This window comes from Oryza sativa, chromosome 1 (genome assembly GCF_034140825.1).
Source record: "Oryza sativa Japonica Group chromosome 1, ASM3414082v1".
NCBI classification, from domain to species: Eukaryota; Viridiplantae; Streptophyta; class Magnoliopsida; order Poales; family Poaceae; genus Oryza; species Oryza sativa.
The window spans coordinates 11233322-11247897 of NC_089035.1; the positions used below are offsets into that span (position 1 = coordinate 11233322).

At 42.7% G+C, this 14576-nt stretch overlaps 2 protein-coding genes across 2 annotated transcripts; both read left to right on the forward strand.

Moving 5' to 3' along the window:
* The first annotated feature begins 1741 nt into the window (after window positions 1–1741).
* Window positions 1742–2959, forward strand: LOC4323899 (acidic endochitinase SE2). Its single transcript, XM_015789371.3, has one exon. It carries the CDS (start codon window positions 1804–1806, stop codon window positions 2809–2811), a length of 1008 nt encoding a protein of 335 aa, XP_015644857.1. The 5' UTR covers window positions 1742–1803; the 3' UTR covers window positions 2812–2959.
* A 2072-nt stretch (window positions 2960–5031) lies between these two features.
* Window positions 5032–14508, forward strand: LOC4323900 (uncharacterized). The gene is made up of 11 exons (XM_015766400.3): window positions 5032–5410; window positions 6753–6870; window positions 7544–7640; window positions 8292–8398; window positions 8883–9005; window positions 9173–9326; window positions 9700–9760; window positions 9866–10221; window positions 11653–13174; window positions 13287–13780; window positions 14247–14508. Exons 1-10 carry the CDS (start codon window positions 5292–5294, stop codon window positions 13531–13533), a joined length of 2904 nt encoding a protein of 967 aa, XP_015621886.1. The 5' UTR covers window positions 5032–5291; the 3' UTR covers window positions 13534–13780; window positions 14247–14508.
* The last annotated feature ends 68 nt before the right edge of the window (window positions 14509–14576 follow it).

Genomic DNA, 14576 nt, shown 5'->3' on the forward strand with positions numbered 1-14576 from the left:
CATCTAGAAATTATAAAAACGAAACCCAACGTGAAATAAACTCTAAAAACTATAAAATCCAATTTTTAAAGGTTCTAAGAAGAATGAATAGAAATGAATAGAAATAGTGATAGATCGAGTAAGCAAATAAAGAAGAAATAAAGAAGGAGATGACATCAGGGGTAGCAACTGGTGTGACTTTTAAAAACTATATAATAGAAACACGAGGATGATAAGGTTTGGTCTTTCAAAGTCTTAAGACAATGAGATAGCTATTTAATAAATTTTAAGTAAAATCATACTAAAAGAATATATGATTTTGTTTGGGTACTAGCCGCGCTATTGCGCGGGCCAACCAGCTAGTTAAAAAAAGATGGATTCTACTATGGCCTGCGGCTTACTCTCTCGTCTTAAAAAAATAAACACATTCTAATACTACAAATCAGCGTATACTCTTGTATATTACTTCCGTCCAAAATAAACCAATTTACATAAGGATGGGACATAACCTAGGACAGCGATCACATTCTTTCTTCTTTTTTTCAGAGGGAGTAGATTCGTAGGGAGTATCATGTTCAGTCGCAGACACGAGTGTGATATCGCATTACCTGATTATCATCAGTCATCACCACCACTAACAACAACTGTATAGACACGTTATCTATTTACTTTTCGTTATATACCAATCTGAAAAAGAGGGCGAAAAAAACAGTACTAGCACCGTACCGTAGCAGCAGGACTGGACACGAGTCTTGCCAAACTCCGTGGAGAATGATCAGAACTCCACCACTAGAGATGGCAACGGGGAATTCCCCGTCGGAGGTTACACTACCATACCCGCCTCCGTGGAGGAGAATTTTCCCCATCACCATCACCGTGAAATGCAACGGGGCAACATCTTTCACCATCACCGCCTCCGTGCGGGTAATTTATCCCCGTGGAGCCTCCATCCCCGCGAGTCTCATGTATACATTTCACATATCAAACAATAATTTTGATACAAATATTATCAGTTTATCACTCAAAATAGCAATTCCAGCCATGATTTCAGCACATGACAACAACATAATCAAATGCACATCATCAGTCATCACGTATTCACTTACAACGGCATTGCCGCAAGCCAGCAACAAGCAGTACAATAAATTTGTGCCCAGGCAACAAGCAGTACAAGCAGACGACAGCGGCGCTTCGACCTGCTGCGGCGGCGCCAAGACCTGCTGCGGTGGCGTCGGGACCTGCTGTGGCGGCGCTGGGACCTGGCGGCGTGGTGGCCCTGCGCGGGAGTGGCCGAGGGCGCGAGGGCGCGGCCGCGGCCGAGCTGCCGAGGGCGCGGGCGCGGTGAGCTGGCGACCCTGCGCGGGCACGGCGCCCGGCGAGAACGCGAGATCGGGAGTCGGCACCGGCACGCCGACGGCGTGGGGGCTGGAGGCGGAATGGAGAAAGGATTGAATGGTTAGGGTTACACAATTGCTTTATATACTCTATTTTTTGGGCCTAGTTTTTATGGGCCATATGGGCCAAATACACAGGATGATACTATACACATACTATTATATCGGGCCTCCACGGAGAGCGGGGACGGGGGACGGTGAACCAAACCCGCCCCCGCCAGACCCGATGGAGACTACTTCCTCTCCATTTGATTCCCCATGGAGACACAATTGATACCATCACCATCACCTAATAGGAGAATTCTCCACGGGGGACCGGGGAGCGGGTACCCATTGCCATCTCTATCCACCACTGCCTCCCCTCCAAGGCACGCACTAATCTGTACACGATTCATCTGCTCAGATAAGCTACTAACTTACACAGTTTTGCATGCATTGCTATATCTCTCTCTCGTCGATCTGCAGATCGACCAAGCAATACACAATGGCCACTCGGGCAAACGGCAGCTCATGCTCCCTGGCCAGCCTCATGGCGGCCATCTTCTTCCTCCTAGTCGTCTCCTCCCGGGGCGCCCATGGCGGCAGAATTGCCATCTACTGGGGCCAGAACGGCAACGAGGGCACCCTCGCCGACACCTGCGCCACGGGCAACTACGCCTTCGTCAACCTCGCCTTCCTCTGCAGCTTCGGCTCGGGCCAGGCCCCGCAGCTCAACCTCGCCGGCCACTGCGACGCCTACTCGGGCGCCTGCGCCAACCTCACCGCCGACATCGCCCGCTGCCAGTCCATGGGCGTCAAGGTCCTCCTCTCCATCGGCGGCGGCGCCGGCGGCTACTCGCTCGCCTCCAAGCAGGACGTGTCCCACCTCGCCCGGTACCTCTGGGAGAGCTTCCTCGGCGGCCGCCCGTCGGCGCCGGGCGGCAGGAGGCCGCTCGGCGACGCGGTGCTCGACGGCGTCGACTTCGACATCGAGGGCGGCGGCGGCGACCCCCGCTACTACGGCGACCTCGCCGCGTACCTCAAGGCGTACAGCGGCAAGGGCGCCGCCGGCAAGGAGGTGCTCCTCTCGGCGGCGCCGCAGTGCCCGTTCCCGGACCAGTGGGTCGGCAAGGCGCTCGACACCGGCCTGTTCGACTACGTGTGGGTGCAGTTCTACAACAACCCGCCGTGCCAGTACGCCGCAGGGAGCGGCGGCGGCGCCGCCAACCTGCTCGACGCATGGCGCCAGTGGACGTCGGGGGTGGAGGCCAGGTACATCTTCCTCGGGCTGCCGGCGTCGCCCGGCGCGGCGGGGAGCGGGTTCATCCCGGTGGGGAGCCTCGAGTCGCAGGTGTTGCCGGCGCTGAAGGCGTCGAGCAAGTACGGCGGGGTGATGCTGTGGTCCAGGTACTACGACGATCAGGATGGATACAGCTCCGCCATCAAGAATGCCGTCTGATTTGATCGATTGATCGATCTCTCGTGCCTCTGCACGTTGTGATTCTATCTGTGTACATTTATCTGCTTCGATTCCTACTCGTAGTTTATCTGTATGCATGAGAGATTGAGAGATTATATGGAAATAAACGATTATGCCACATCTACAAGCTTGGTTTACTGAGGATTATCCAATAAAGAACTGTTCTTAGTTTTAAAAAAAATGTTCTTAATTGAGCTAAGTTGCTGCGTACTCTCTCCATCTATCTATGTATCTATTATATTATAAAAACAATCTTAAAAAACACCACGTTCAATGTTAAAACTAGAAATTCACACATTAACAGCAGAAAAAGAAAAAGAATCATAAATATTGATCACGGTTATAATCCGGACCCACCATGATCAACGGTTTTGGACTGGGCACCCAACCAGTTTTATAGGATAACCCTCATGGCGATAGATGAATTACATAAAGGTCGTGATATTTTGAGAGAAGGACAAAATAAAAGATTCAAAAAGCAATCGGGTCCTTCTTCTTCATCTGTCTTGCACAATTGCCTCGTTGATTCTATGTGTCATGGTTACGGATAAGGCATACATTCTATCCTATGACTCATGGAATATATGCATACGGCATACCTTCGTATGTATGATATGTTTCCGTGTACAATAAGAAAATCGATAAGAGCTTATAGAAATAAATCTCACAGGCAAATAATGTGATAGGGTTCTACTTGGAGAATGTTAGAATTATACCATATCGTGCAGGGTCCAAGGTCTCTGAGTTTTACTTAGAGACTAAGGGAATTCACGATATAACCAAGGCATCGAGTCATAGCACTAGCCAACCCGCCACTTCATAAGCAATCCGGAGAACTTGAAGCCTATTTGCCAGGAGATCTCGTCGAATCCTTCTTGACAAGAATCTCGTCGGTAACATCGGGATCAGTTGTTCTCTATTTGTAATCTGTGGATTTTCATATCAATCTTATATAAATTGGATTAGTGCTATTACCTTACCAGGGGCCTAAACCAGTATAATTATTGTCTTCTTGTTTGCTTGATGTTGTATCGTGTAGATCCTCGTACCAACATACCTAATACCCTATTTATCCGGCCTACGGGTATCCTCCGTCGACACTATGGAAAGCAGCGCCGAATGCAACCATGGCAAGCTGTAGTTGAAGAAGCATTGGCACAATTCCAGGGCCTCAGAGAGGTTGTGCCCTTGGCCGACACAAAAAAAAAATCAGCTTAACCCTAAAAGAGCACCGTCGGATATGAAGCAAACAAACAACACTGCAACAAAACTACCAAGATTGGTGGCCATGTCAATCCACCGACAGCAAGGAGAAAACAAGCTATTGCATTTGGAGCCTAGAAGCTTATCCAATCAACCCATGAACTGAGCCATTATTGGGGCCTTCAATCATTGAAAGGTTGGAGCTTCTTCAACAAAGCTTTTCATGCTTAGCTGCTTGACAAGAGTGTACCGCTAGAAAGAATGAAGAAGACCACCTCTTTCGATGCACACACTCTGGAGATGAGGAAGATGACCGACGTGACCTTATTGCTGATCCATCTAGCTGACTCCTAGTGGTTGACAAAGTAAATCAACCATAAACATAGAGGGAAGAGATTCAAGAAGATCCAGCGACAACCGCCATGGATTCTTGGACGAGAAAGAGGATGCCAACTACTTCTTACTCAAACAAAAGAAGGAACCATGGGAAGAACCCGAAACGACGAGATAAACCTAAAAACTACCAATGATTTACAGATATGGGAGTAGGGTCGACCCCTCTCTGTAAAAGTTTATAGGAAAGGGAATGTAGAAGTTTTTAGATATTTTTCCAATTTGTTTAAGCATTTTCTATGTCTTTAGGAAAAAAATATATTTGAATTTCTTGTTGGCTTCTCGATAAAATCAATCAGGTTTCAATATCAATAGGTGTTTTCACTTGCTTATACTTTCAATTACACTTTCAATTGCTGGTCGGAATTTCAGCTTTTCCATTCCAAAAGTAAAAAGCCGATAGGTTTTCGACAGAAGACCGACCGAAACCAGGAAATTTGAACTTTAATTTTTCGCCTATAAAATTTGGTCAGAATCTGTCGGTTTTCGATCGAATTTCGTGATACCGGCACCACCAGTTGTCCGGCATGCGATGTGGTACCGAGACCGGCAGCACGGAAACCGGCCTAACCACCACCATCAACTCATTCAACTGCCAAAAGCGTCAAAGGTTTGTCTCTGCGGACTGCGGTTTTACCCCACGGAGAAAAAGGCCGCCCCTCCCGCCCCAGCCACAGCGACGAACCACCGCCCCGGAGGCCGCCGGCGTCGAGCTCCCCTCGCCCACAGCGTGCTCCACCGAGCTCCCCCCCCCTCGTCTCCTCCACCAGATCGGTGATCTGATCCCCGCCTCCACCATACAGCCAGATCCGTCGCCCCGCCGCCCCCCTCCGACCTACCCGTCCCGAGGCGGCGGGGAGTGGATGGCGGCGACGGTGGAGGAGCAGATGGTGGTCAAGGCCATCCGGGAGGAGTGCCCATGGGAGTCGCTCCCCAAGCGCCTCCAGTCCACGCTCCACACCAAGGAGGAATGGCACCGCAGGTTTACTTGCCTCGCCTCTACTCTCTTCCATGGATTTTTGATCCTGCTGCTTGCTTCGACGCAGCTTGTGGTAGTTTACTACTAGTCGGCCTCCGAGATCTAGGGAGATATACACCAGTAGAGGCAATGCCGTTTGGAGTTCTTGCCTCAGACTGATTAAAGCTCGTTGCACCAGCTGGAAGCTCTTGCCTAGATCTCGCCCATTTGCTAGCCGCATTTGGGCAGGAGCACTCACTTCGGAGATGCTTGTGTTGATCTCAATTGTGGTGGGGGACTAGACAATCGCTGGGTTGTCCTATAGGATAGCCGGATAGATGGATCCCTGTGCACCTGTAGTTACTTCTAGACAACACTTATGAAGCTTTTGCATTCGTAAATAGTACTTGATAGGTAGTGGGGATTGAAGAATTCCAAGCTTCAATTGATTCTGAGTGAGGTCAGGAACTCCGAGATCTAGAAAGCACGTGATATCCAGTTTTTAGAAATGAGCAGCGCATTGGATTTGATTGGTCTTTCACCCTGTATGATCTTCTGCTTAGTTATCACTACGACACTTGCTAGTATACTGGATGTTGGTGATGATTATACTGATTGGAATTTATCGTGTTCATCTTATTTAGCATGCAAATAACAATTCTTCATGGGTTAAAGCACATGATATCCATTGAAAGGATGCAGGAAAGTCCGTTAATAACCTGAATTGATGGCAATCATTAGTGAAATGTTTGTCCCTTTCAAAGTTACCTCCTTGAAAATGTGCTGAGAATAGACAGTCTCAAATGCCAATTCTATAGATCATGTATCGCAAGGTGATAAAAGAGAAAACCTTGCACTTCCCAGTCCCTATAGGTCTATCGAAAGAGCTGAATTATTTTTGTCATGTCTGCGAAAACAATTCACATAACTGATGATGATCACTATAAGGGGAGTTACAAACGTAGGGGATTTACAATTAATCATCACAACTCATTTCCACTTGGCTTACACCGAAGTACATTTGGAGTTGCAATGTGACTTTGTAGAAACTAAGTAGAAAGGAATCTAATCGTGTAAATCAACAAACATACTTCCATCACCATCGATGGCATTCAGATCACATAAATAAAAGAAATTAATGGCTCAATGAAGGGAGAAAATTACATTTGTATATCAGCAAAAAAATCCTTTTGAGCTAATGTACACACATACATCCTGGTGCATTCCTTATAAAGGCCTTCTTGGATGACTGTGTTCAAGTACTTAGGTGTATTAAACTATGAAAGTATGAATTGCTTTCCTATTACTTTTGTTGATGTAGAGTAAAATTTACTGGCCTAATCTCCAGTTAATAATTTGATGGCAGGATTGTGGATTACTGCATCCGAAAACGATTACAATGGAATACTTGTTTTGCTCGTAGAGTGTGCAGGGAAGGGGAGTACTATGAGGAAATGATGAAATACCTCCGGAGGAATCTTGCAGTATGTTCCTGAATACTACCTCTTGCATGGTACCATTTTGAGATAATCCATGAAATGCCATTGACAAGCATCTAAGTCCCAGAAATGCCATCGACAAGTGTGAGTTCCAAGAAATGCCATCGTAAAAGCGATTTTGTCCCAAAAATACCATCGCCGTTAGGGTTCCGTCCATTCCGCGCCGTTAAATACACTGTTCATCCTATAGAACTTAACGACGTGGAATGGACGGAACCCTAACGGCGATGGCATTTTTGGGACAAAATCGTTTGTACGATGGCATTTCTTGGAACTCACACTTGTCGATGGCATTTCTGGGACTTGGACGCTTGTCAATGGCATTTTATGGATTATCTCTATAATTTTAGGTTAGCATATTCAGCAATTATGCAAAAGTATGGTTGTACCTCTTGGGGCCATGATTCATTCTTCTATTGATAATCACCCCCTAGCTAGCATTATTATATCCGTGTTTTGATAGTCGAGATACTTTGCTTGACCATATCTGTTATTTTTTCTATGGAGGGTTCTCTAATTATTTCTGCAAGCTTCTGTAGCTGTTCTATTGACGTGCTAAATTAGTATAGAAGAAAAGCAATGGTCTTGTATATTTGAAGAGTTTGTGCAAAAGTTCTGATGATCCTCACCTGATACACAATATCACAACGTTTTGCAGTTATACCCGTATCATCTTGCAGACTATATCTGCCGAGTTTCGAGGATCTCACCATTTAGATATTATTGTGACATCTTGTTTGAAGCTATGAAGAATGGTAATCTCTTGTTAATAGAAATAGTTTCTTTCATGTCATTTATGTATTTGTTTAGCATCCTCGTATAAAGATCACATTTAATTGGTTAATTATTTTATGTCTTATTTGACATATAATAACAATAAAAAAGGTATTACATTGGTTTCTATTTTATGTTACTACAACATCGGGCAATTCCTGGCCTAAGGGGGTTTTCTTTTAGTTGCAGAACAGGGCAATGTATTGATAGACAATTCTTCCATCTAGTTTTACTATTAAGTTCTATGGGTACCTCAGGGTGTACAGAGTCCCTGTGCAGGCAACTATTATGTACAAAGTTGCATAATTGTTTTTTGTTTCATCCTATTTTGTGATAGTTTTGTGTAATCTATGTCGTTTTTAGTTGAATACCTCTGTAACAGCATGGAAACAATATAAATAAGCTTTTATTTTTGCCAAATTACAAGAAATGTGATTTTACTCTTTTAGGTTTGTTCAGCATAGCTCTTAGAATTAGCCTTTATCTTCAACTGATTATTTCTGATGGCAATAATTTAGTAATCACTTTGAAACATGGAGGTGACTATCATAAATGAGTATACTTCCACCTGCTTTATTCATCGATGTTGTTCCTGTTTATAGTTCTGACATGTTTTGGTTATGTTATTGCAGAGCAACCATATGACAGTATTCCAAACTTCACTGCTGCTGATGCCTTGAGGCTTACTGGCGTTGGAAGAAATGAGTTCATTGATATTATGAACAAATGCAGATCAAAGGTAGTATCCATTCTCATGGCTTTTTGCACATTACCACCTGCTCTTACCTTGAAAACCGTAAATTGTTTTCAAATAGTTCACTGTTTGACTTCTGGAGTAATCTGCTACACACTGAAACAATATTGGACAATTTGGAAGCTCGCAAGAAATAATAAAAACATTGGAATAATGGATATTACCTTGAACATATCTCAACTAAGCAGTAACTGAATCCTAAACCATTAAGCTTACTATTGTTTAGATGCACTTCTGCAGTGTCAGGCTGAATTTGAGTTATGAAATATAACGATTCTGTGTAAACAATGATGTGCAATTGTGCTAACTAGTTAGTCCAGTTCATGAGAAAAGTCATGAATGCACTACCAGGTTACCTTTTCTTTTTTTCAGTATGAATCTAGAGTGGTTTTTCATGATGTAGTAGTACTATTTTGTAGCAAGATCGATTACCCTAGCAAATAATACTATTTCTTGCTGAATTCTTCAGAAACTAATGTGGAAGCTGAATAAGTCAATTGCAAAAGAATTATTGCCTACACAGCCTGTTGACTTCCCAATCGATCCTTGGTGGGGAGTTTGTCTTGTGAACTTCACTATAGAAGAGTTTAAGGTCAGGTTTGCCCCACTCTCTATATGCTGTACATATCACAATATGTATATCAATGCGGTGAAACTGCTTTTGTTAGCTTGGAAGATAAACGAATTTCTCGAGTTTTTGTTTCTATATGAAGCTATTATTTCTTGATGAAATCTTTACATCTCATTGGTTGATTGTAGAAACTTTCAGAGGAAGAGACTGCAACAATAGACAAAATATGCAAAGAAGAAGCCAATTCCTATGTTCTATTTGACCCAAAGGTCATAGATGGCCTTTATAAAAGAGGTTTAGTGTATTTTGATGTGCCTGTTTACCCTGACGACCGCTTTAAAGGTATTGACCGTTTTAAATGATCTTTTCTAGTGAAAATCCAGTAAAATTAAGCTAATTGGTTGGCACTATTTTCTTTTGTATTGTATCTAGATTCTATACTCATGAGTTTACCTTGTTTAATACTTTAATGTCAACAAGTATGATATGAGTATACTCTTGTCTTGTAACTACTGACTGCCAAGGAATGTTTGAGACACTCCTTATTTCGTCATCTTATAATGAGCTTCCTATGTAAGAATAACTTATAAACTGTGCATGTAGTTTTATTCCTTCTTTTACTATAGTAAGCATGTGTTTTTCTGTTTTCAACTAGGAAAACTTGTATTTATGTTACTTCTCTAGTTTTAAAAGATGTTATATTGTTCTGTTTCAGTTTCCAGGCTCGAAGGTTTTGTTTCTAACAAGGATCAATCATATGAAGACCCAATCGAAGAGTATGTACTAGTAGTGCTTTCAGTTGATATTCAAATCAATTTTACTTGTAATTTTGTGCTGCCATCAAAGTGAGTACTGCTTACCTTTTTTTTCTTTTATTTCAGGCTACTTTATGCTGTATTTGTTGTGTCAAGTGCCAATGCTACTGTAGCTGAATTGGCTGCAACTCTACTAGCTGACCTTTATCAGCTGCAAGCAGCTGCGTCGTTTGCTTGTCGACTGGGCTGGGCTGTAAAACTTATGGATGCTGACTCTGTACTTGAAGATGCACCCACTTTTCCCAGTAACATTCTGAGTGATGATGAAGAAGGTTCAAATGCAAGCATCAATTCAGAAAAGTCTGGCCAACAGTTGCTCAGTGTTGATGCTGGACCAAGGAAAATATCTGGAACTGCCCATGTAGCGTTGGTTGTGGATGCGAATGTTACTTCGTACTTGATGATGGGCTCATTGTCACCAGGTTAGACATTTTATTTTTATTTAAGATGTGAGAGAGGAGATTTTGAGCTGAAATCTTGTATTCTACATTAGGTAATGTCTTACTTTCTGTACTACCAGCTAAATGCCGTGCACCTGCCACAGTAAAATTGAATCATAATTCATACAAGTCGTAGTGTTGTTCTGAACAAAATAAATAAATGTCAATCTTTTTTTGTTAAGGACAACCTTTATGTTTTTGTCCCAGGGAGCACTTCTAGAATTAGCTTTAACCAGTTGGTAACCTGTGCATTTGCATAGATTATTTTTATTTATACTATATGCTTGTATTCAAATTTTGTTATGTACACTTATAGTTTTTAAGTACGAAAGAACAATAAATTCAAGCATCAGAACTAATAAATATAAAGTCATGTCTGTCATGGAATCTTGAATTTAGTTTTTCTTGATTAAATAATCTTAAAATTCGTAATTAATAAATGCAAGATTGTACTGGGTTTTGTGTCGCAGTCATTGAATTAGTAAGTAATGAGTTGTACCCATCTTACAGTCTCAAAATTAATATTTTTTTCATAATTTATATAATTCTGAAATTCGAAATTAACAATTACCTAGTTGTAACTTATGTGAACTCTTGTTTTTATCTGAGCCATTATAATTCGGTAGCACTTAGATGGATGGCCACATTTTATCACAATTTCCTCGACTAATATAGGATTCCTCAGATTGCCCGATTCACATGGGTATAGATAGATACTACATTTTTTCTCTCGAATACACAGGAGATCTGCGTACCACTATATTAAAAAGAAAGAGAAGGTAGAACCCCGTGTACAAAACGTCAAAACCAAACACGCACACACCGAGGTCTAGGAACCATGCGTGTCGCAAACCAGACCACAAACACAAAAAGGAAAAATGACCACGACCACAAACCAAACCATGATGTGAGACTAACCATCCAGCTTAGCCCCCGAGCCCTGGCCAAACACCACAGCCATCCTTCCTCCTTGGCAAGTTAAAGAGCACTGGCCAAGTTAGGAGCAGCCCCATACAAACACAACGGTTTCGATGCTTGGTAATTTGGTTACCTTGGAACTTGTACTATCTCCGTTCCCCCAAAACTTCATTTCTGACTATGCTCCTGGATATAGTCAAGGGTATATATAAGAAAATAACGGTACTTGATATTATATAATATTTAAGAACATCAAGAAGCACTTGGTAAAAATATACTGTAGTGTGGAGTAGGTAGAATGGCAGATTCACTGTCACTACCACCATTGGCTTCTTTTAGGACAAGAGATTATTTGGTGTAATGATCTCGCCTTCTTTTGTACATTAGTTATTCGAATTGCAGCTTTTCTGTACTGATTAATAGTTCATGTAGTCAAGTAAACATTACGTACTGTACTAGTACTACTGTTCTGAAACCTTTTTCAATGTACTGCAGGTTTAAAATCTCATGCTGTCACACTATACGAAGCTGGAAAATTAGGTGATTCTTGCATTGCAGAACTATGCAGTGATCTGGCTAGTTTGGAAGGGAAGAAGTTTGAGGGTGTGCTTGAGGAGTTTGCTAATCATGCATTCAGTCTTCGATGCTTCCTGGAGTGTTTACAATCTGGTGGAGTTTCTACCAATGTGAATATTGATAAAGCTGGTGAAGCAAAGCTTACAACAAGCTCCTTGCAAGATAATGTTACTGCCCATTTGACCAAGATAAACATTGAGGACACTGATGAAATGCCCCAGCAGAAGCACTCTGGTTTAAATAGTAGTGATGGGAAAATGTTGACTTCATCAGCGACTTTATTGGAAAGTGGAGAAGGCATGGAGGGAAATGATGTTGAGGGTAGTGGCACCACTGAACTAGATGGCTCAACTGACATCAATGTGGTTAAGACTAAAAGGAAGTACAGAGTTGATATCCTCCGATGTGAGAGCTTAGCTTCACTTCCACCAGCAACACTGGAACGGTTGTTTCTCCGGGACTATGACATCATTGTGTCTATGGTTCCTCTTCCTTCTTCATCAGTTCTTCCTGGTTCGTCAGGCCCAATTCATTTTGGTCCACCCTCATACTCTTCCATGACACCTTGGATGAAGCTGGTTTTGTATACAGCAGGGGATTGTGGACCATTATCTGCTGTTTTCATGAAAGGACAACGCATTAGATTGCTTCCTAAACCTTTAGCCGGTTGTGAGAAGGCACTGATATGGTCTTGGGATAGCTCTGTGGTAGGTGGGCTAGGAGGGAAGTTTGAAGGGAACTTAGTCAAGGGCAACCTGTTGTTGCATTGCTTGAACTCAATGCTTAAACAATCAGCTGTTATGGTGCAACCACTTAGTGTAAATGATCTTAATGCATCAGGAAACCTTGTCACAGTGGATATCCCTTTGCCCCTGAAGAGTGATGATCAGTCAATTGCATCTGTGATAGCTCAAACTAATTTGCCACAAGAACAGGTCTTAAATTTGGCCTCTGTATTAAAAGACCTGTCCAGTAAATTTGAGTTGAGTACACTTGGCTACCTTCGGTTATTAAGACTTCATAGGCTTACTGAATCGGATGAATCACACCTAGAAAATGGAAGTTACCAGTGGGTGCCTTTGAGCTTGGAGTTTGGAATCCCCTTGTTCAGTCCAAAATTATGTGAGCGGATTTGCGAAAGGGTGGTCGAATCCTGTATACTTCAAAAAGAGGATCTCGCTGAACATTATGATGTGATGCAAACTGTAAGGCGGCGGCTAAGAGAACTTTGCAGTGAATATCAGGCAACTGGTCCAGTTGCTAAGTTGTTCAACAAGCGAGGAAGCTCAAAGGATTTGCCCCGTGTTTTAATCAACACCATCAGTGGCAGATGGAATCCAGTTAATGATCCTTCAGCACCAAGTGAACATGAGAGGCTGAAACTTGCTGGACGGCAGAGATGCCAAACAGAAGTCGTGGGATTTGATGGGACCTTTATCAGGTATTTGTGTTTGTATTTAGAGTTCATGATTTTGTTCTGGAACCATATATGATCTTTCTCATTTGTTTATTGGTAACAGCTAACAAATGTTCATGTTCTTATACCTCAAAAGGTCATATGCACTTCCTCCTGAGCACGATGAGGCTGGCACCAAATCTTTATCTGAAGAACAATCATCAGCTCACGATGGAAAACCAGACACAGAAGATGCAGATAGCAAGGATGTACTCTTACCAGGTGTAAACCTCATATTTGATGGAGCTGAATTGCATCCATTCGACATCAGTGCTTGCCTTCAAGCACGTCAACCTCTCTGGCTCATAGCTGAGGCGTCAGCTGCTTCATCGACCATGATATAAGAGTCCATCCATTCTCGGTTTTATGTTGGTACGTACATATCTGTTTGCTGCAAGGCATGCGTCCCGAAACGGGTGATACGTCAGTCTGAGGACTCTTTGAGGGAAGATTTTGCTGTTCAACGGGCTGCTGTTTTTCTATGCACTCTGGCCAAATGATGCTTTTACAGGAAATGACAAATTGTAACTTATCAACCGAGTCTGGCAGAGCGCATTGCTGAGGCTATTTACATCATTACATGCATCATATGTAAGTACATCTTTTTTTTTCTCTTCAGAATTTAAACATTTTCAACCTGCTCTAAAACTTCCCCTTTTCAATGCTGTTCTTGGGTTATGCTGGGGAATTAACCGGTAGTTTTGGAATGCCCACAATCCACAATCCTTGTTGGATTAGGTCAGACCATCATGCCACTGCCTAAATAGATCCAAAATCTCTGCCTGTAACCATATCAGGTCATAGTTCCATTTGGGACAAAATGTAGGGGAATTTATCGAACTTCTCATGTTAGGCGTGACCAAAATTTGTGGGAATTGATCTTCATCTTGCTCCGTATGTAGTAGGCCTGGTGCCCATGTTCAGTGTAACGCTTCACCTTTACAACGCGCGGAACTATTTTCCTGGAAATAGATTGCTGGAAATGCGTTTTACCTTCTTCTCATCTTCTGCCCTCCATGCGATTTTGTCTAACGCAATGTCATATCTTCACTTGCAGGTATTTTTTATTTTTTTGGCCAACCGATTGTGGAATTTTTTTCCAGTCATCTTGAACGAAGACCTTGATGCTCAAAGGTGCTTACGAGTTCTTTCTTGTGTAAGATTTGCCTGTGATATACATGAGTGTTGTATAGTACTACGTAGATTCCCTGGTCTACTTGTTCGAATGAAAATTTTAGCTAGGAAGGATTTGTCGAGAGTGGATGTATTTAACATATGGGTATTTTCCCACCAATGCGTGCACTCATATTTCACCTCCATATCTCATTTCTGTAGTCAAGAGAGTCAAAGACGTGCAATGTCGATGAAACACACAAATGGCGCATAT

What these genes read in the sequence shown, in the direction of transcription:
- LOC4323899 (XM_015789371.3), top strand. Translation starts at nt 1,804, where the DNA reads ATGCATTGCTATATCTCTCTCTCGTCGATCTGCAGATCGACCAAGCAA.
- LOC4323900 (XM_015766400.3), top strand. Translation starts at nt 5,292, where the DNA reads ATGGCGGCGACGGTGGAGGAGCAGATGGTGGTCAAGGCCATCCGGGAG. An exon ending in TGAACAAATGCAGATCAAAG is followed by an intron (nt 8,399 to 8,882) that starts GTAGTATCCATT and finishes TGAATTCTTCAG; the next exon opens with AAACTAATGTGGAAGCTGAA. An exon ending in TTTGATGGGACCTTTATCAG is followed by an intron (nt 13,175 to 13,286) that starts GTATTTGTGTTT and finishes ATACCTCAAAAG; the next exon opens with GTCATATGCACTTCCTCCTG.